The 21,835-nt window shown below is 40.7% G+C and overlaps 2 protein-coding genes across 4 annotated transcripts in view; one reads left to right on the top strand and one right to left on the bottom strand.

The window, feature by feature from the left end:
• The window catches only part of LZTS2 (leucine zipper tumor suppressor 2), a 116,492-nt gene extending 103,342 nt beyond the window's left edge, over positions 1-13,150 (top strand). For all 3 annotated transcript variants that reach the window (XM_068106494.2, XM_068106495.2, XM_068106496.2), the window contains exons 4-6: positions 8,054-8,304; positions 10,399-10,618; positions 10,771-13,150. In XM_068106494.2, the coding sequence (XP_067962595.1) occupies positions 8,054-8,304; positions 10,399-10,618; positions 10,771-11,583 (1,284 nt within the window). In that variant the 3' untranslated portion in view covers positions 11,584-13,150. The remainder of the gene's footprint in view (positions 1-8,053; positions 8,305-10,398; positions 10,619-10,770) is intronic.
• ST3GAL5 (ST3 beta-galactoside alpha-2,3-sialyltransferase 5) overlaps positions 1-21,835 on the bottom strand; it is a 1,112,943-nt gene that overhangs the window by 812,653 nt on the left and 278,455 nt on the right. The gene's annotated exons all lie outside the window — the stretch shown is intronic.

Below are 21,835 nucleotides of genomic sequence, written 5' to 3'. Positions count from 1 at the left end.
ATCTGGCTCACCGACTTGAACTTTGGGCAACGCGTGAGATACAGGCTCATCAAATACAGGTGAGCCCATGAAGCTGGAAGAAGATGGATGGGGAAAAGTGTGGTTCATACCAAAGTCAGAAGAGAGTTGAAAGTACACCGAGAGACCACGGACCTTCCTAAAATGTAAAATCAGCATCCCCGCCCAGCTGGAAAAACGAATAGTGTCAAATGCTTTAAACTCAACTTCAACAGATTCATTCGATGTGCCACACAGCCCACCATGTTGATAAGAATTTCATTGTACTGCACCTGGAGCCTTCAATGTTGATCAAAACTGAAAGAAGCCAGGAAATGGTACGGCATTGCAAAGTGCACACCAGCCTACATCAAAAGCCACTGTCGGAATTGTTGCTCCCCAAGTCACATTGAGATCACAAAGTTCCACAGATTAGACCTTTGTGAGCACGTGCTTGTATAGGTGTGTGTGAAGAGTAAATAATTGCTCTGATATTCGTGGATTGTAAGATATGCTCGATAGGATAGTGAAACTGGATTTTGTTTCTTTCTTTTTGAAACCACGAGAATGCACTGATATGACACCAGAAGCTTATCTGTCACTGGGGTGAGAAAAAAGCTGGCGTTGAGAGGAGAGGGGAAGGGATGGGGGGAGAGGGAGTAGTCACGTGCAAAGATGAAGAATTAAGAAATATACAGCGCCTTCAGAAAGTATTCACATCCCTTGACATTTTTCACATTTTGTTGTGTTACAGCCAGAATTTAAAATGGATTAAAATCACTTTTTTTTTTGTCACTGATGTAGACATTATACCCCTTAATGTCAAAGTGGAATTTTTTTTTTAGAAACTTTTACTAAGTATTAAAAATGAAATACACAAGTCAGGAGATGACGATGGTTCACGAGCGAGCGGTATTCAATGACAAAGGACGGACTATAACCGAAACAGGCCCGGACAGGCCAGGCCCGGAAATGTCAAAACGAAGGTTACTGACCTTGAAATTAGATAGAAAATAATGTATAATCAGTTACGAGGTTAGTTAGCTACACAATACCGAAAATTCGGTGAAAAAAAAAAAGAAAAATGAAAAATCGAGCTCCGTGGGGCTAGACACGTGACATTGGCCTAACCAAATATCGAAACCTCTGTCAGATTCCACCAAACCCCTCGGAGAAGATGTAGCTTGAACTCGATTACCCCCTAATAAGACATCTTTTTCGGACGTGGCTCTGCCCACAATGGGCGCAATACGCCCACTCTAGGCAGGACACAACTAGATCATGATATCAACCTCCCACCCAAGTTTCATCAAGATCGGATGATATCATCGGCTAGTTATGCTGCGGACAGACAGACACACACACAGACACACACACACAGACAGACGCACACACATGACGAATATAGTGGTCACTTGATAACTCGTGAACCAATAAATATCTAATTTACATAAGTGTTCAATCCCCTGAGTCAATACTTCATAGAAGTGCCTTTATTAGCGATTACAGCTTTGAATCTTCTTATATCTATCATGTTGATATGTTTATCAGCTTTGCACATCTGGATTTTTGGAGTTTATCCCATTCCTCTTTACAGATTTGCTCAAGCTCTGTCATGTTGGATGGGGAGCGTCAGTGAACAGCAATCTTCAAGTCTTTCCACAGATTCTCAACTCTGGGCTTTCACTGGGTCACTCAAGGACTTTCACATTCTTGTTCTGAAGCCATTCCAGTGTTGCTTTGGCTGTATCATTGGGGTCATTGGCCTGTTGGAACTTACATCTTCGCCGCAGTCTAAGGTCTTTTGCACTCTGAAGCAGGTTCTCCTCAAGGATTCTCCTCAACCCTGCCACTGAAAAGCATCCCAATATAATTATGCTGCCACCACCATGCTTCATTGTAAGGAAGGTGTTAGATGGGTGATGAACTGTGTTTGGTTTCCGCCAGATGTAGAGCTTTGCATTCACGACAAAGAGTTAAATTCTCCTTTCATCAGACCACAAAATATTTTGCCTGATGCTCTCAATCTTTCACGTGTCTTTTTGCAAACTCCAAGCGTGCGGTCATGTGATTTTTTCTCAACAGTGGTTTCCGTCTGGCCACTCTCCCATAAAGCCTAGATTTGTAAATGGCTGCAGAGACTGCTGTCCTTCTGGCAGGTTCTCCCATCTCAGCCAAGGAACTCTGTAGTTCTGTCGGTGGTCATTGGGTTCTTGGTCACCTGCCTGACCAAGGTCCTTCTTGCCTGGTTGCTCAGTTTGGTCGGACGGCCAGCTCGAGGAAGACTGGTAGTTCCATATTCTTTCCATTTCCTCATGATGGAGCTCACTGTGCTCTTGGGAACTTTCAACACTCTAGAAATTGTTTTATACCCCTACCCAGATCTATGACTCCTCACAATTCTATCTCGGAGTTCTAGGGATAGTTCCTTGGACTTCATGGTAGAGTTTCTGCGCTGACATGAACTGTCAACTATGTTACCTTGTATAGAAAGGCGTGTTTCTTTCTAAATTATGTCCAATCAATTGAATTGGCCAGAGGTGGACTCCAATTAAGTTGCAGAAACATCTCAAGGATGACCAAAGGAAATTGGATGCTCTCGAGCTCAATTTGGAGTGTCAAAGCAAAGTGGTTCAATAATTTTCTACGCAATACATTTCCGCTTTTAATTTTAATTATTTTGTAAAAAAAAATAATCTTACAATTCCATTTTGACATTATGGGGTATTATGTGTAGATCAGTGACAAAAAAAATCTCAATTTGATCTATTTTAAATTCAGGCTGTAACGCAACAAAATGTGAAAACGTCAAGGGGTGTGAATACTTTCTGAAGGCACTGTATAAAGTATATAAAGAATACAATTGAAGAAAGAAATTGAGAAAATTAAAGTTGGTTAAAGTGATGGCCACTGCAGATTAAAGTTTATCAGAGTGGGATATTGCCTGGTGTTTGGTACCTTTAGGACTGGTTGTACAACAGATGCGAGAACCAGTCATTATCTTTCTGATCTTTCTGTGGTGGGAAGCCGTATGACTACTGTGACCAGTTGCTTAGGCAGCACTAGATGAGATAGGTTGAGAATAGTCTGCCTTGCTTCCAACAGCAAGCATAGAGGAAACATCCTGGGAGAGAAAATGTAGACATAAGGTGCACCACAGAGACAAACATGGCTCAGAGATGACATGGAAGGTCTTTACGAATTTGAGAGAAATTCAAAAGGTCACTGAACTCTGATCTTGTGTTTGACAATGACATCCTGGAAGACATGCTTGACTTTGTTGCAAACTCTGCAGCAGTTCAATTTCCCATTGACAGGATTCACCTTACAGGCTGAAAATAGAAAATAATAGGTACCATTATCCTGTCTATTTGCCTCATTTACTGAGGATCTGATATATGGACAAGATAATAATACTTTATATTCATATCTTTCATTTTCATTTCAAGAGTTAATACATTTATTCTTGACAATCCAATAATTGTTAATTACATCCCTCATCAATCAAAGTGCTAAGCCAGGCTTAGAAATGTGAGAGCAATAGTAGAGGTTAAAATATTGTACTTTAACTCCAATCATGTATGACCAGGTTTAGACAGACTTGAGGAGATGATGCCACAAATGAGAGAAAAGACGGACAAAGGAGTAAGAGGTGTCTTACTCACATTTACAAACTATGTATTGATTTATGAATGTGCGGAGTGTCGTTGAGAGAGAGGAAGACAAATGATGAATTGCGAAAGATGATGGGAATAGAGCCTGTGATTGATGCTATGAAGAGGAACAGGTTGAGATGGTTTGGTCATGTGTTGAGGAAGGATGAAAGTGACTGGTTGAGAAGAGTGATGGAAATGAATGCAGAAGGAAGTAGAGGACGGGGAAGACCGAGAAAGACTTGGCTAAAGATGGTGGAAGAAGACATGCGGGCAAGGGGGTTAACAAGGGGAGATGCAGAAAATAGGGCAAAATGGAGAAGATTGTCATGGGGACCGCAAGGCTAACCCCCGCTCTAGCAGGGAAAATGGCCTTAAAATGCATGTTGTTGTTGTTGTATTGATTTATGAACATGTACAACTTTTCTAGGATGAGGAGGGATGAAGTTCAAATGGAGCAAAATCAGATAAGATGAATGTTTACTCTCATATGACATGGGACTCTACAGCAATGAATTTCATATTCCAGGTGATTGGCCTTCTTGTTTCTCCTTTCCATATGATCAGATCAGGAAGTAGCTGTAGCTTGCCTGGCACTTGGGTGAGGAACTGTCAGTGTCGCACAGTGTGGAAGCATCTGTAGGGTTTTATACAGAATTTTCCATATGTGCGGAATGGTCATTGATGTTTACCCAACTAATTTGGAACCCAACTTCCAATGGCAGAGCAGGGGAGAAAGTGCAATCCGGGGGGAATTCTCTGTTTGTGGGAATGGAAGAAATCGGTCTGCCAGTCAAGGACAGGGCCTTGGTTGCAAATGCTAGATATCGTTGTGAGCTGGATGCCAGACAGTATGAAAACGCATGGGAAATGCCCAGAGAGAGCACACTGACCTCTTGCTTAACGTTCAAGTCATCCGTCCATTGCTGAGTTTGCAGAAGGAACATATCTTTGGTGGAGTGCCTGAGATGGAAACCAAACTGATGGTCTGTGATTAAACATTTGTAAAAGATAAGATTAAAGGTCAGCAGCATTTATTGATTCCATTGCCTTTGCTCGTAATGGACAGAAAGATGCCTGGTCTGTGATTCAGAAGATCAATCTTGGCACTCTTATGATGTGCAGAGGTGAAATTAGCCACCCTCCACAATGAAGGGACATGATCTCTCTTAGGCAACCTCCACAAAGAAGGGGCACGACCCTCTCTTAGCCATTGCCCACAAAGAAGGGACATGACCCTCTCTTAGCCATTGCCCACAAAGAAGGGACATGACCCTCTCTTAGCCAACTTCCACAATGAAGGGACATGACTCTGTCTTAGCCACCATCCACAAAGGAGGGAGAAGACCCTCTCTTCGGCAACCTCCACAAAGAAGGGGCACGACCCTCTCTTAGCCATTGCCCACAAAGAAGGGACATGACCCTCTCTTAGCCAACCTCCACAATGAAGGGACATTATCTTCTCTTAGCCAACCTCCACAAAGAAGGGACATGACCCTCTCTTAGCCAACCTCCACAATGAAGGGACATTATCTTCTCTTAGCCAACCTCCACAAAGAAGGGGCACGACCCTCTCTTAGCCAACCTCCATAATGAAGGGACATGACTCTCTCTTAGCCACCATCCACAAAGGAGGGAGAAGACCCTCTCTTCGGCATCCTCCACAATGAAGGGAGAAGACCCTCTTAGCCATCCTCTAAAAATAAGGGACATGACTCTAAGCCACCATCCAAAAAGGAGGGAGAAGACCTCTCCTCCCACTATGAAATTGTACGTCGTCAAACCTGGTCCTTCTTTCAGGACCAAATTACCTGCTCCTTTATCCACGCACAAACATAAATCATTTCTTAAATTTCCTCATGATCAGATTGACCATTTGAGAATGATAGGCCAAAAAATGGCCTCTTTTGAAGTCTGGCTATTTTATCATTCGAACATACTACCATGGCTTTATCATCAACTGTCTTGACTATATTGAGAGAATACTCTTCCCTGGAATTTGTCTGTTTTTTGTGCAATGGTTAGTGAATGGGCCATGGAGAAGGAAGGAATCCAGAAATGAAGAGAGGGAGAGATAGTGTGTTTGTGTGTGTGTGTGTGTGTGTGTGTGTGTGTGTGTGTGTGTGTGTGTGTGTGCGCTTGCATTATTGTTCTTGGTTATATCACTAATATAAGCTGAAGGAAATTAAACTGTCTCCATTTATTTTGATGACTTTCACATCAGCACCTTTTGCACGGCCCATGTCGGAGTGGGGCTGTCAGAGATCGCTTATCGGAATGATGTACTTGTTCATGCGAGCGAATGTCTCATTACAACTCTTCATAACTATTATTATCATCAGTTTCATCAAAAGCGATCAATGTGATTGTGCAGCAGTTGCATTGCATTCGGTATGAATGAGCTGTTGCCTACCTGGTCCTGATCTGAAGTGCAGAAGATGACAGGAGAAAGTGTGTAATGGCAGTCCTGGTTTCCTCCATTCTGACTCCACCGCTTGTTTGGACGATGTGGGGGGTTGCGACGTTGCAATTTCCTTTTCAAAAGAGATTCCAGCTAAACGTGCTCTCATCGAACTAGAGGCAGTTAAATTGTGACGTATCAAACTCCACATCGTGGAAATGTGTTTATGTCTTTATTGACATTCTGGGCTGTCTGGTGCCATCCTGGATCTCCATAAACTCAACATGTTGATCAAACCGATAGATAAGATGCTGTATATCGCTTTTGGTTTGTTGTTCCACCAAAATCATGATTGATATTTCATATAGCTGGTATAAAACATGACCAGTAATGTGACACTTGTTCTTCTCAAGGATCACGTTGGGTCAGGAGGCAATTAATTTATCTACATTGATTACTTTCCCTTTGAGGTAAGACATGGGAATCTCTATTTACTTACACGGACATTTTGCAGAAGATGGACAAACATGTATGGCACACGGGATTCCATGTGTTAACACCAATAGGCTAGCTCAATGTTTGGTCACATGTGGGTAACAGTCATGGGAGATGGTGTTTATGGAAAGGTGTTTTTTTTTTGCCAATTCTAACTTAGTTGAGTGAAATAGCTTAATTTTGAGGGATTCAAAACACCCGCACCTGCCCCCAAATAGAAGGAATTGAATGCGTTCTCCACCAGCAAAATTGAGTAAAAATATACGACTTGTATCCTATTTCTACTTTTTTTTAAAGGGAAGACCTTTTGACTGTTCCTTGTGCATGAACAGATACGTGCAGTAAAATGTAGACCATAAATAGCAGAACTTTTGCTCCCCCACGCCAACCCCATCTCCCGACATTCGCCATCATTGACAGACTGCTAGACTTCTATGAATGATTGGATTTCTGCTTTTTGAATCATAATCAGTTGATGTAAAGCTGAGCACTATAGGTTAACGTACTCTCCCCTTACCTCTCTGCCCTCTCCCACCCCCATTCCCCTGCCCCTCTTTTTCCCTCTCCACCACCCTCCCTTCTTCTCTCTCTCTCTCTCTCTCTCTCTCTCTCTCTCTCTCTCTCTCTCTCCCACCCCCATTCCCCTGCTCCTCTTTTTCCCTCTCCAACCCCCCCTTGCACCCCCACCCGCCTCTCTTTCTTTCTTTCTTTCTTTCTTTCTCTCTCTCTCTCTCTCTCTCTCTCTCTCTCTCTCTCTCTCTCTCTCTCTCACTCTCACTCTCTCACTCTCTCACTCTCTCATTTTCACTCTTTTTCCCTTGTCCCTCCCTGTTCCTCATTCCTCTGTCTCCTTCCCCTTGCCATCCCATACTGACCAAATGACAATTACAATTGGGCTGTGCATGGTGGTTTCCTCTGAATTATCTTTTTTTTTTAAATTTACATTTGCAAAAATGGCTAATTATTTCCAGCTTCTTTCCCCCTGCCATTCCCCTCACCCCACCGCCCTTCCCCCCACCCCCACCCCCCAATCTCCTCTGGCACGTCTGTTCATACATCCTCTTCCCCTAACTCCAGCTCAACCTACACTGCCCTCACTCTTCACCTACATTCTCCACCTTGTCTTTCCTTTCTTTGAAAAAATCTTCTCATTTCAATCTGCCAACCCCTCCAATGTCTCTCCTCCTTTTTGTACCTCTGTACATGGCCTTGTACACAGTTAAATTGGCTGTGTGTACTCACTTACAAGTTTCATTGTTTGTGTGTGCATTTATTAACTGGTAGTCTTTCGTTATTGCGACATTTACTATATGTTTGCTGTGTTTCTTTATCATTCTCCAGCATTCCATTGGCCTTGTGTTCAAATTTCTTTTTCCTCTGTAATGAATGTGCATCACTATTTTCGATGAAATGTCGATTTTATCATGATTAAACTGTAAGTTGATAACATCCTTTGACATTGATCAGTTCCCCCTTTTCACATTTCCAACCTTCTCTCTCCCACTAGCCTGGCTCTGTGAGTGCTGTTTCCACACTCGATAGTGGCCGGGGCTCATCAGACAGCGGACAAAGCGGCCGGTTGACGAGCGTCGACACGACCGGTTCATGCGACCAGTCTCCTTGTTCTGATGACCTGTATGATTTGGAAGAGGAATTCCGTCGCCGCTGGGCACTTGCACCAGCTTTGGAGAATGATCAACAATTGCGTGATGATCGGCAGCTTCAGAGCCACTATGAAACTGAGCTGGCGGAGCTGCGGTACTGTGTTCCTTCTTAAAACCAGTTATTTTGTTCTCAAAAATACTTGTCCTAGAAAATTACTCCTTCACTTTTCTGTTGTTGTTCAAAGATTAAATTGTCAAATTCAGCTTTCTTGTTAATTAGCATTCACGCACTCATGAGTGAGAATTCGTTCACATTGTATGCAGACTGTAGCTGCTGGTTGTATCATTGCCGGGAGCATGGCGTTGCCGCTGACGCATTGCCCCTGGAGGTTAGAGCAGGAATTTTTAATTTGTTGACGATGCCGGCGATAACTCGACAACTCTTCGTGAAGGACCCGTAGAGTCTTTAACATCCACCAAATAATGCCGGAAGATGGAACACTAGGTTGAATGTCCATCTGTGGGACATTGTCGGGTAACACATGCTTCGTGGTGGGAATATGAAGAGGGGAGGAGAGAGAGGAGGGGGGGGGGTGTGAGGGGAAGGGGCGAGGGAGGGGAGAGGATGGGAAGGGGTGGGGGAGGGGAGAGGACGGGAATGGGAGGGGGAGGCGAAATTGGTGGGGAAGAGAGAACGAGAGAGAGAAAGGGGAGGGGGGAAGGAAGAGGAGGAGGGAGAAAAGAGGGGGTAGAGCTAGCGAAGCCTCACCACATGTCGCTATACTGTACACTCCGAGAGGGAGGGGTGGTGTAAGGAGAAGAGTGGGTAAGAGGGAAAGAGAGAGGAATGGGAGGTTAGGGAGGGGTGGAGGGAGAGAGAAAGAGAGAGAGGTGGGGGAGAGAGAGATGGGGGAGAGAGAGAGGTGGGGGAGAGAGAGGTGGGGGAGAGAGAGGTGGGGGGGAGAGAGAGAGGTGGGGGAGAGGGAGAGGTGGGAGAGAGAGAGAGGTGGGAGAGAGAGAGGTGGGGGAGAGAGAGAGGTGGGGGAGAGAGAGAGGTGGGGAGAGAGAGAGGTGAGGAGAGAGAGAGAGAAAGAGCCCTGAGAGGGGTATAAAGGGGTGGGGATAGAGAGAGAGAAGGGAGGGGGGAGGAGAAAGAGATAGGGAGGAGGGAGAAAGGAAGGGGGAGAGCGAAGCCTCACCACAGGTCGCTATATTGTACACTCCCAGAGGGAGGAGTGGTGCGAGGGGGTGGATGGGGATGGGAGAGAGAGGAGGGGTGGGAGAGCGAGGAGGCGAGGATGAGGAGAGGAGAGGGAAGAGTTAGGAGAGGATAGAGTGGGGTTGAAAATCCAGCAGATGTGATGCCCAATGAGGGACTGCACACACATTGATGAATCACCCTGCTTACAAAACACCATGAGGATGACAGTTTATAGCTGGGCCGGGATTCAAACCCGTACTAGACAGCTCATGGGTGAGTATGCATACATATATCAAAAAAATATTGATTATTACTAGTAATAGGTGTTAACAACCATCCCTGCCCATGTTATGTAACGTCGGCCGAAGCCCTCACATTTTTTCATCTTCCGTCCTCACTTTTTCACTTTTATTGGCCTTTGGTTTCTACACAACCACTTCAGCGATTGAGTGCCTATCCATGGAGATTTTTTTTTTAGCAAAGGCACATGATGGTTGGATGAAAAATGTGGCCGACATTCCAAGAAGTCTGTTTTTTGTAGGCAAGGGTTGCAGGGTGTTTCACATATCAGAAATAAATGGCCTTGACGTCACTTCTCTTGACCTCGACCAAATTATTATTTTCATAGGTACACAAATTTATATATTACTAGCGAAGGACCCATCCCTATGGATGGGATAATTCCCCCAGAGCTACGGATGGTATATTTCCCCCAGCATTAGCGTATTTTAATATGACTTGTAATATCCACTCCCACCAGAAGCAGTATTATGCCATACATATGTACATGCAGAGACTTGTAGTGCTCCTCGTCTTGACTCGAAACCCTTCCAGTGCATCACTCAAGTACAGCCACCAGTGTTCAACTCATTTCAGGAGTGCATAGAAGTCAAAAATACACACACACACACACACACACACACACACACACACACACACACACACACACACACACAAACAAACAAACACTTATTGAATTTTATTATGATCACTGTGACAGCTTTCCAGTTAATTGATTATCCCTTGTGCCTCCATCTCCATGTGCAGGCAAGCATACACGTCTCGACTTCGCACAGCAGCTCAGCGGGCTCAGCGGGCCCAGCATCTAGCACAATTGCAAATTTTCCAACTGACACAGGAGCGTCGTCGCCTTCAGGAGGAGCTTTCACGACTGAGGGGCGAGCGGGAGACTATGGCTGAACGCTGTGCCACCTTCCAGCGGCAGCAAAGCGAGCTCACGCCACGCCTTGAGGAGACTGAATGGGAGGTAAGACTTTGTAGTTCTTGGCAGTGGGCTAGATAATCTGTCCCCATATTCCTCATTTTCTTGGAACTTACACTGACCTCTACTTTATATTGTGTGAAAACTACAAATTGAATAACTTTCTTGGCAAATTTTCTTGTGCCTTTAACTTGAAGGTTTGTCAAAAGTCCGGTGAGATCGCCCTACTGAAGCAACAGCTGAAGGAAGCACAGGCTGAAGGGACAAGCAAGAGAAGAGAGCTGGTCTCGCTGAGGGCCCAGTTAAAGGAGGTGCAAGCAGAGGTTGACTCTCGGGATGAAAAATTAAATGAACTGCAGGATCGGTTGCACAGCCGTGCAGCTGAGCTTGAGGTCTATGCTAACGAGTTACAGCGACGTGCCAGTGAAGCAAATGTCCTTCGAGAAAAACTCGGCTATTATGAGGCTGAATTGAATACTTTGCAGAGATGTACGGAGAAAACTTCATCAGAGAGTGCAGTCATGGTTTCGAGGCCATGCGAAAGGTTTTTGGGTGTAAATAATGGAGAGGAAAGAGCAGTAGTGGGAAGATGCTCTGGAAGCCCATCTGTGAAATCATATAGCCCAAACAATGGTGGGGCTGCAGAGGGGCTTAACATCACAATTACTCAGGGATTCCAAGACAACAATGGCTGGAACAAACCCGCAGAACATGAACTGGAGGCCGAGGTGGAACAGTTGCAAGCAGAGATCACTGCACTGGCGGCAAGGAACAACGAGCTCGAGCAGAACTTTGCATCGGAGAGGCAGGTGTGGCAGGAGGAAAAGGAGAAAGTGCTGCGTTACCAACGACAACTTCAGCAGAGCTACGTGCAGATGTTTCAGAGGAGCCGAGTTCTTGAGCGTGAGGTACAGCAGCTCACAGCTGAGCTGGTCTGTCGGGATCTTGAGGAGGTGGACGCTCATAGTGAATTCTCTTACAAAGCTGTGGCTGCTTCCGCAGAAATATAAATCGTTCGTATCTGCTGTTGAGCAGATGGCGTGTTTGCTGAAGCTTAGAAGCCACATGGAGTAAAGCATTTATCCTCGGACTTCCAAGTTGCAACGGCTTTGATGGTGGAAAAAGTGGATACGTAAGGAAACATTTGTTTGATATGTTTACGAAAAGGTTTTCATCGTACGCTTGACTTCAAGACTGCACCAGTATTTAATTGTACAATGGAGGAATTGCTACCGATTTATCCTCGAGTGTAGCTGCAGCCAAAGGAGAACGAACGCTTGCCAAATCCACGAGTCATTGGAAAACGGCAGCGAGTTTGAAGAGGATTGAGAGGAGAACCAGGAACACATGGTTAGAGGCACAAATAGGTCGGTGAGAAGGTAATGAAGTGACATCGCAAATGATTTGTGTTAATAACATTCGAGTGTTTACGCCGTCTGCTTCGCCATAAGACGCAATGCCCGGAAACAACAATGTAAACTCTGGTGTTGCTCTAGTGGTTTGTGTGAAGGCCTGATTGAAAACCGGTCGAGTTCCTGCTCTCTTCGATAATTTTCAGACGAAGCCGTTACGTTGTCTCATGATCTCTAAAAGACACCAAATCCACGTTCATCTTTGTTTACTTGTCACCTCTGACAAATGTATGAGCGTGATATCTTGCATGAAGTACAACTGGCCTTTCTTTCGGCCGATCGTTAAAAGCCTATCGGCTTGCTCTTCTAAATTATTGTGATGAAAGCATTTATTTAATATTGAAGTTTGAAAGATGCATGGATTGTGGATCATAGAGCTTTGTGCATATGCAGTGCACAGGTTAGAGAGGTGTAATTTTTATTTTTATTTTTGTCACCTTTTATTACGTTGCAAATGTTCTATTTGAATGTTTATCACTGTGTGGTTTGTGTTGTATGCGTTTAAAAAGAAAATATCATCGTGCTCGGTCCAGTTTTGTATTGAGCATTCAATTGGACGGGGATAAGAATGTCCTTTTGGCTCTTAAATCCCTTTCAATAGTTGCATTAAAAGGGAGGTTTAAACTGTCTGTATTCCACATAAAACTGTAAAATATTCGTGTATTTGTGGTCAATATAATCATATGTGGCCTTGGTTATTGAAAATTGATACGTGTCTGTTATTTCTGATCTTTACGAGTCCAGAAGAGCAAGATGCCAAGTTAGAGTCAGGTAACTCTTCCCGGCCTTACAAAACAGATACCGCTTTCATCACAAAAGGTAACTTTCATCAACGCGAGGAACAGAGGGTTCGATTTTTAAGCATTTGTCACTGTGGTTCATAATTCGATGCTCTGGGTACATTATAACAACATTAGAATCTCTACATTATAAACGACATTAGAATACATTAGACTCTCCCCTGTTCTTCCCAGCCCTTTATCCTGCCATAATTTAGGAGACTTTAGCCATGAACAATGCTGCAGGTGTACTTGCCTCATTTTTGATGTTTGTTTTTTTTATTTGCCAAATAATGTGCAGTAACGTAACGTGGCGTGAATGTGTCTGTTCCGTGGTTGTACTGATTGATAATATGTTTGTAAATAATAAACAAAATTCATTCCTATGTTTGTTTCTTTCATCACAAGGACAAAACATTGCAATACAAATGCTTTTACATGGGAATTCTTTCTTCGAAGTTTATTTAAGATGTAAGACTGGTTTACAGAGGCTGGTGGCAGGGAGAGGTAAGGGGAGGAGAGAGGGAGGGCGAGAGAGAGAGAGGGTGAGAGAGAGAGAGAGAGAGAGAGAGAGAAAGAGAGGGGAAAAAAGGAGAGAGACAAGTACAGATACATTCAAAGTACACCGCCCCCATGCCAATTAATTAAATATTCTACAGCGCGGCATTGCCGGGGCGCCTCTGGCGCCCGGCAATACCGCAGTGCAGCTCATAGAGGCTGCATTGGGAGGGAGAGCTGTACACTAATTGATTGATTAATTGTATAATTAAAATCAATAAAAGATTATCACAAAATATTTTCTTAATCAATTGGCTAAGAGCATAACTAAACCACTCGTGCTTCATCCGAAGATGTATCTTTTAGAAATTTAATTAAATGAGTCATTAATAAAAAATTAAATAATTAATTGATTAATCAATAAATAATTAATCAATCAATCAATAAATAATTAATCGATTAAATGATTAATCAATAAATAATTAATCGATTAAATGATTACTCAATAAATCAAAAATATCCTTGATAGCCACATCACTTGGTCACTGTCATGTCCAAATATTAGCTTCCCAGCTCAAAAGGTGCCTGAGATATTGGCCAAATGAGAAAGAAAATAAATAAATGATTAATAATGAAAATAAATAAATAATAATCATTAAAAATTAAATTATTAATCAATTCAGTCACAGAACACATAAACCACCACCATTTCATCAGAATCTGTAACTGAATTGTTTTTTTTTTTTTCGTAATTAATCAAATAATTAAATAATTAATCGATTAATTGATTAATTGATTAATCAATAAATCAAAAATATCCTTGATAGCCACATCACTTGCTCACTCATGTCCAAATATTAGCTTCCGAACTCAAAAGGTGCCTGAGATATTGGCCAAATGAGAAAGAAAATGATTAAATGATTCATAATGAAAATAAATAAATAATAATCATGAAAAAATTAAATTATTAAGTAATTCGGTCATAGAACACATAAGCCATCACCATTTCATCAGAATCTGTAACTTAAAAGAAAAATTTTTTAGTCATTAATTGAATAATTTAATAATTAATTGATTAATTTATAAATCAAAAATAGCCTTTGCAGCCAAATCACCCGGTTATTGGCATGTCCAATTATCAGCTTCCTAACTCAAAAGGTGCCTGAGTTAATGGTCAGAAGAGAAAAGGAAATTTGATTAATTAAATAAGTACGTACTTAATTAATCGCTAATAATTAAATAACTCCTCAATTAATTGATTAATCAAAAAACAAAAAATACAGTTTTTGACATAGGACTTGCTCACTATTGTGCCGAAATTTCAGCTTCCTAGCTCAAAGGATGGCTGAGATATCGCCCGGACAAACAAACAAGAAAACAAGTAGATACATTCAAAGTACACCGCCCCCATGCCAAATAATTAAATATCCTACAGCGCGACATTGCCGGGGCGCCTCAGGCGCCCGGGAATACCGCAGTGCACCTCATAGAGGCTACATTGGGAGGGAGAGGTGTATACTAATTGATTGACTAATTGTATAATTTAAATCAATAAAAGATTATCACAAAATATTTTCTTAATCAATTGGCTAATAGCATAACTAAACCACAAGTGCTTCATCCGAAGATGTATCTTTTAGAAATTTAATTAAATAAGTCATTAAGAAAAAATTAAATAATTAATTGATTAATCAATAATTAATCAATTAATCAATAAATAATTAATCGATTAAATGATTAATCAATAAATCAAAAATATCATTGATAGCCACATCACTTGGTCACTGTCATGTCCAAATATTAGCTTCCCAGCTCAAAAGGTGCCTGAGATATTGGCCAAATGAGAAAGAAAATAAATAAATGATTAATAATGAAAATAAATAAAAAATAATCATTAAAAAATTAAATTATTAATCAATTCGGTCACAGAACACATAAACCATCACCATTTCATCAGAATCTGACTTTAAAAAAAAAATTTTTAGTCATTAATCAAATAATTAAATAATTAATCGATTAATTGATTAATTAATAAATCAAAAATAGCCTTTGCAGCCAAATCACCTGGTCATTGGCATGTCCAAATATCAGCTTCCTAACTCAAAAGGTGCCTGAGTTAATGGTCAGAAGAGAAAGGAAATTTGATTAATTAAATAAGTACTTAATTAATCGCTAATAATTAAATAACTCCACAATTATTTGATTAATCAAAAAACAAAAAATACAGTTTTTGACAAAGGACTTGCTCACTATTGTGCCGAAATTTCAGCTTCCCAGCTCAAAGGATGGCTGAGATATCGCCCGGACAAACAAACAAGTACACATACATTCAAAGTACACCGCCCCCATGCCAAATAATTAAATATCCTCCAGCGCGGCATTGCCGGTGCGCCTCCGGTGCCCAGCAATACCACAGTGCAGCTCATAGAGGCTGCATTGGGAGGGAGAGGTGTACACTAATTGATTGATTAATTGTATAATTAAAATCAATAAAAGATTATCACAAAATATTTTCTTAATCAATTGGCTAAAAGCATAACTAAACCACAAGTGATTCATCCGAAGATGTATCTTTTAGGAATTTAATTAAATAAGTCATTAATAAAAAATAAGTAATTGATTTATCAATAATTAATCAATTAATCAATAAATAATTAATCGATTAAATGATGAATCAATAAATCAAAAATATTCTTGATAGCCACATCACTTGGTCACTGTCAGGTCCAAATATTAGCTTCCCAGCTCAAAAGGTGCCTGAGATATTGGCCAAATGAGAATGAAAATAAATAAATGATTAATAATGAAAATAAATAAATAATAATCATTAAAAAATTCAATTATAAATCAATTCGGTCACAGAACACATAAACCACCACCATTTCATCAGAATCTGTAACTGGAAAAAAAAAAATTTTTAGTACTTAATCGAATAATTAAATAATTAATCGATTAATTGATTAATCAATAAATCAAAAATATCCTTGATAGCCACATCACTTGGTCACTCATGTCCAAATATTAGATTCCGAGCTCAAAAGGTGCCTGAGATATTGGCCAAATGAGAAAGAAAATAAATAAATGATTAATAATACAAATAAATAAATACTAATCATAAAAAATTAAATTATTAATCAATTCGGTCAGAGAACACATAAACCACCACCATTTCATCAGATTCTGTAACTTAAAAAAAAAAAAAAAATCAGTCATTAATCGAATAATTAAATAATTAATCGATTAATTGATTAATTAATAAATCAAAATCAGCCTTTGCAGCCAAATCACCTGGTCATTGGCATCAGCTTCCTAACTCAAAAGGTGCCTGAGTTGATGGTCAGAAGAGAAAGGAAATTTGATTAATTAAATAAGTACTTAATTAATCGCTAATAATTAAATAACTCCTCAATTAATTGATTAATCAAAAAACAAAAAATAACGTTTTTGACAAAGGACTTGCTCACTATTGTGCCGAAATTTCAGCTTCCTAGCTCAAAGGATGGCTGAGATATCGCCCGGACAAACAAACAAGAAAGAAAGAAAACAGACAAGAAAGAAAACAAGGACACATACATTCAAAGTACACTGCCCCCATGCCAAATAATTAAATATCCTACAGCGCGGCATTGCCGGGGCGCCTTAGGCGCCCGGCAATACCGCAGTGCAGCTCATTGAGGCTGCATTGGGAGGGAGAGGTGTACACTAATTGATTGATTAATTGTATCATTAAAATCAATAAAAGATTATCACAAAATATTTTCTTAATCAATTGGCTAATAGCATAACTAAACCACTAGTGCTTCATCCGAAGATGTATCTTTTAGAAATGTAATTAAATAAGTCATTAATAAAAAATTAAATAATTAATTGATTATCAATAAATAATTAATCGATTAAATGATTAATCAATAAATCAAAAATATCCTTGATAGCCACATCACTTGGTCACTGTCATGTCCAAATATTAGCTTCCCAGCTCAAAAGGTGCCTGAGATATTGGCCAAATGAGAAAGAAAATAAATAAATGATTAATAATGAAAATAAATAAATAATAATCATAAAAAAATTAAATTATTAATCAATTCGGTCAGAGAATACATAAACCACCACCATTTCATCAGAATCTGTAACTTAAAAAAAAAAATTTTTTTGGTCATTAATCGAATAATTAAATAATTAATTGATTAATTAATAAATCAAAAATAGCCTTTGCAGCCAAATCACCTGGTCATTGGCATGTCCAAATATCAGCTTCCTAACTCAAAAGGTGCCTGAGTTAATGGTCAGAAGAGAAAGGAAATTTGATTAATTAAATAAGTACTTAATTAATCGCTAATAATTAAATAACTCCTCAATTAATTGATAAATTATTCAAAAAACAAAAAATACCGTTTTTGACAAATGACTTGCTCACTATTGTGCCGAAATTTCAGCTTACTAGCTCAAAGGATGGCTGAGATATCGTCCAGACAAACAAACAAGAAAACAAGAAAGAAAACAAACAAGTACAGATACATTCAAAGTACACCGCCCCCATGCCAAATAATTAAATATCCTACAGCGCGGCATTGCCGGGGCGCCTCAGGCGCCCGGCAATACCGCAGTGCAGCTCATAGAGGCTGCATTGGGAGGGACGGTGTATGCGAATTGATTGATTAATTGCATGATGAAAATCAATAAAAGATTATCAGAAAATGTTTTCTTAATCAATTGGCTAATAGCTTAACGAAACCACTAGTGCTTCATCCGAAGATGTATCTTTTAGAAATTTAATTATAAGTCATTAATAAAAAATTAAATAATTACTTGATTAATCAATAAATAATTAATCAATTAATCAATAAATAATTAATCGATTAAATGATTAATCAATAAATCAAAAATATTCTTGATAGCCACATCACTTGGTCACTGTCATGTCCAAATATTAGCTTCCCAGCTCAAAAGGTGCCTGAGATATTGGCCAAATGAGAAAGAAAATAAATAAATGATAAAGAATGAAAATAAATAAACAATAATCATAAAAAATTAAATTATTAATCAATTCGGTGAGAGAACACATAAACCACCACCATTTCATCAGAATCTGTAACTTAAAAAAAACAAAAAAACAATTGTCATGAATCAAATAATTAAATAATTAATCGATTAATTGATTAATTAATAAATCAAAAATAGCCTTTGCAGCCAAATCACCTGGTCATTGGCATGTCCAAATATCAGCTTCCTAACTCAAAAGGTGCCTGAGTTAATGGTCAGAAGAGAAATGAAATTTAATTAATTAAATAAGTACTTAATTAATCGCTAATAATTAAATAACTCATCAATTAATTGATTAATCAAAAAACAAAAAATACAGTTTTTGACAAAGGACTTGCTCACTATTGTGCCGAAATTTCAGCTTCCTCGCTCAAAGGATGGCTGAGATATCGCCCGGACAACCAAGAAAACAAACAAACAAACAACCAGAGTGAAAACTGAGTACTTTCTTTCAGCGTGCGTCACTGCCGCGACCCCTTCGGTGCCCAGCAATGACGATTTGCAATGCCTGGAGATGGCATAGGAAAGGTGCGGTGTACAACAAACAGAGTGGAAACTGAGTACTCCCTTTCAGCGTGCGTCACTGCCGAGCCCCCTTCGGTGCCCAGCAATTACGATTTGCAATGCCTGGAGATGGCATAGGAAAGGTGCGGTGTACAATAGAGGAGGAGGGATGGAGAGGGAGCACAGTACACTATAAAACAGGTATCATTATGTAACAAAATTTTTATGGGCATTTGTGATCTTGGAGTGATCTTGTGATCTTGGAACATGGATCTTAGAGATGGCGTGAAGCTGGAAGGTGTGAAAACATTTTGTTACCTCAGAGACATGCTGAATGGAGAAGGTGGATCAGACTCGGCAACGGTTGCTAAAGTGAGATGTGCATGGGAGAAGTTTCGGGAACTGAGTGGCGTGCTGACGAGGAGGGGAGTGTCGTTGAAGCTGAAGGGAAAGGTGTATGCTGCATGTGTGAGAAGTGTTATGATTTATGGGAGTGAGACATGGGTAATGAATATAGAGCAGCAACGAAGGCTGGAAAGGGTGGAAATGCGAATGGTTCGGTGGATGTGTGGAGTATCGTTGAGAGAGAGGAAGACAAATGATGAATTGTGAAAGATGATGGGAATAGGGCCTGTGATTGATTCTGTGAAGAGGAACAGGTTGAGATGGTTTGGTCATGTGTTGAGGAAGGATGAAAGTGACTGGTTGAGAGGAGTGATGGAAATGAATGTAGAAGGAAGTAGAGGACAGGGAAGACCGAGAAAGACTTGGCGAAAGATGGTGGACGAAGAAATGCGGGCAAGGGGGTTAACAGGGGGAGATGCAGAAAATAGGGCAAAATGGAGAAGATTGTCATGGGGACCGCAAGGCTAACCCCCGCTCTAGCAGGGAAAATGGCCTTAAAATGCCTGTTGTTGTTGTTGCTGTTGTATTATGCAACAAGAAACAGACTATAGCAATACCTGTGTGTGTGTCTACATATCTTCGCTTTAAAAATGGTTTTCTCTGCAACCGCTTGTCCGATCGATGTGAAACTGTAAACATAGGAGCGACTCCCCAGGGAGAATATTGTATTGCTAACTTTGATGTCACAGCTCACATGTTATCACAGCCTTATTGGATTAAAGGAAAGCATTGGACATCATTTTCTCCAAAAGCACTCTATGAAATTTTTTTAAAAACTTGCCATATATTATCAACTTCGCATGGGGTATACAGGGTGATTACGACGACATCATCGGTGAAGTGGTATTCCAGATATAATTGGTTGAATTTAAATCCATACCCAACAATCTGAAACTTCATATGTCTGATTTGTGACCCAATGTGAGTGAAGAATTAAATTTATGACGCCATAGCTGACATGGTATGGTTGCCATATTGGATTAAAGAAAAAGATTTGACATTGTTTTCTCCAAAACTGCTCAACTAAAAAAATTGAAACATAATCGGGTATATGGACCACAACAGTAGCATGTTTAGTTAATGATGGTATTTTTGCTCAGAATGAACATGCAAGGTGAGACTATGGACTCTATGCATGCCGTTCTAGTTGTTAAGGTATTCAAGTGAGTGACCAATAGGCCTCCTGTAAGAGGCAGACCTACTACTATTCACTTGAGGTCGATTTCCTAAAAGGATGAAATCCCCTGACTATGCAGGCCTAGTGCTGCAAAACACCACAGTCGAGCGACCTTGCTGGTTTGAGCTCAGACTGCACCTACAGTATTGACCCTTTATCGTTTCCCGCAATGCATAAGAGAACTAAAATGGCACTCAGTAGAGCGTGTACCTCTGCCGGGCTGAACAGTTTACATTTTGGATTCCACTGATTTCGGACCTGAACCGGAAATCTAATCGGCTTGTTCTTGTCACCTCATCCCCCTATTTTTGTCATAACTCATCCATATCTTTTTGAAATATCATGCTAAAATACTTTTTTGTCCCATCTCTCAATGGTGAAGAATCACTTTGACATAATAGGGTGCATGCATGATGCAGATACATGAGCCATAAGTGGGCCATAATTAGGAGCATGTTCACTTAACGATAGTATTTTTGTTCAGAACGAACACGCGAGGCGAGACTATATGTGCTCTATGAGTGCTGTTCTTGTTGTATTAACAGGAAATGAACCCAACTCTTATCTTCCGCAGATATTTATCATTTACCGATATACCCGTAAGTCCTATTTGCATTCAGGAACACAGCAATTATGGTTAACCATGTTGAAATTTCCACTCCCTCATCTAATGCTGAAGATTCATGTTACGTGGAAGGGTGAGGTGATCCATAGCTAGACTATCGTAAATGTAGTATGGTGTATGTGTTTCAAGTAGTGGTTAGATTGCCATGCAACAGCGACCTGGCAGAGTAAGTCGTTTGTTACACTGATGCTGAGGAGGTAGTGTATGTAATTTATAGACAGGATAGACCCTAATTTGTGGGCATAAACACCTCGTGTTAGTAGGTGAGGATAAATGGTGAGAACTTCCCATGAGAGAGGCACACATGCCAAGTGTGCAAAAGGCCATCACAATCTGTCTGTATGGCCACTTGTGTATCAGCCATGGCAGCGTAATGTGCTGTGAGGCCGGAAGTGTGCATTTCCTTTTATTGGCACCACACCATGGGCGGGATGGCCAGGGTAGAACTCCGCCCATGAGCAAGAAGAAGAAAACATGAGAGACCTTGCTTGGAGGAGGGAGGAGAATAAGAGAGAGACAGGTAGAGGAAGAAGAGGAGGTCTCATGTGGCAGGAGGATAAATAAATAGTCACAGAGGAATTTTGGAGGGGTCTGATTGTGGCTTTTCTCTTGGCCAATTGATTCAAGCTGTGATCACCCTGTGGTTTGGGAGGGCAAGGAGGAAGAAGATTGAGGGCAGGGCAGGAGGCATCGATCGCTTGAGGACAAAAGGGTTCCATGAGGCCTGGTGGCGGCTGATCGTCGCTGGACTTCCTCGTGACTGATCTTTATCATGCTCGGTTTGGCTTTCGGCGTATTGGAAGCTACTCGTCAGTGGCTCTC

This window comes from Myxine glutinosa, chromosome 2 (assembly GCF_964187855.1).
Source record: "Myxine glutinosa chromosome 2, kmMyxGlut1.1, whole genome shotgun sequence".
Classification (NCBI taxonomy): domain Eukaryota; kingdom Metazoa; phylum Chordata; class Myxini; order Myxiniformes; family Myxinidae; genus Myxine; species Myxine glutinosa.
This window is presented reverse-complemented; position numbering and strand designations above follow the sequence as displayed.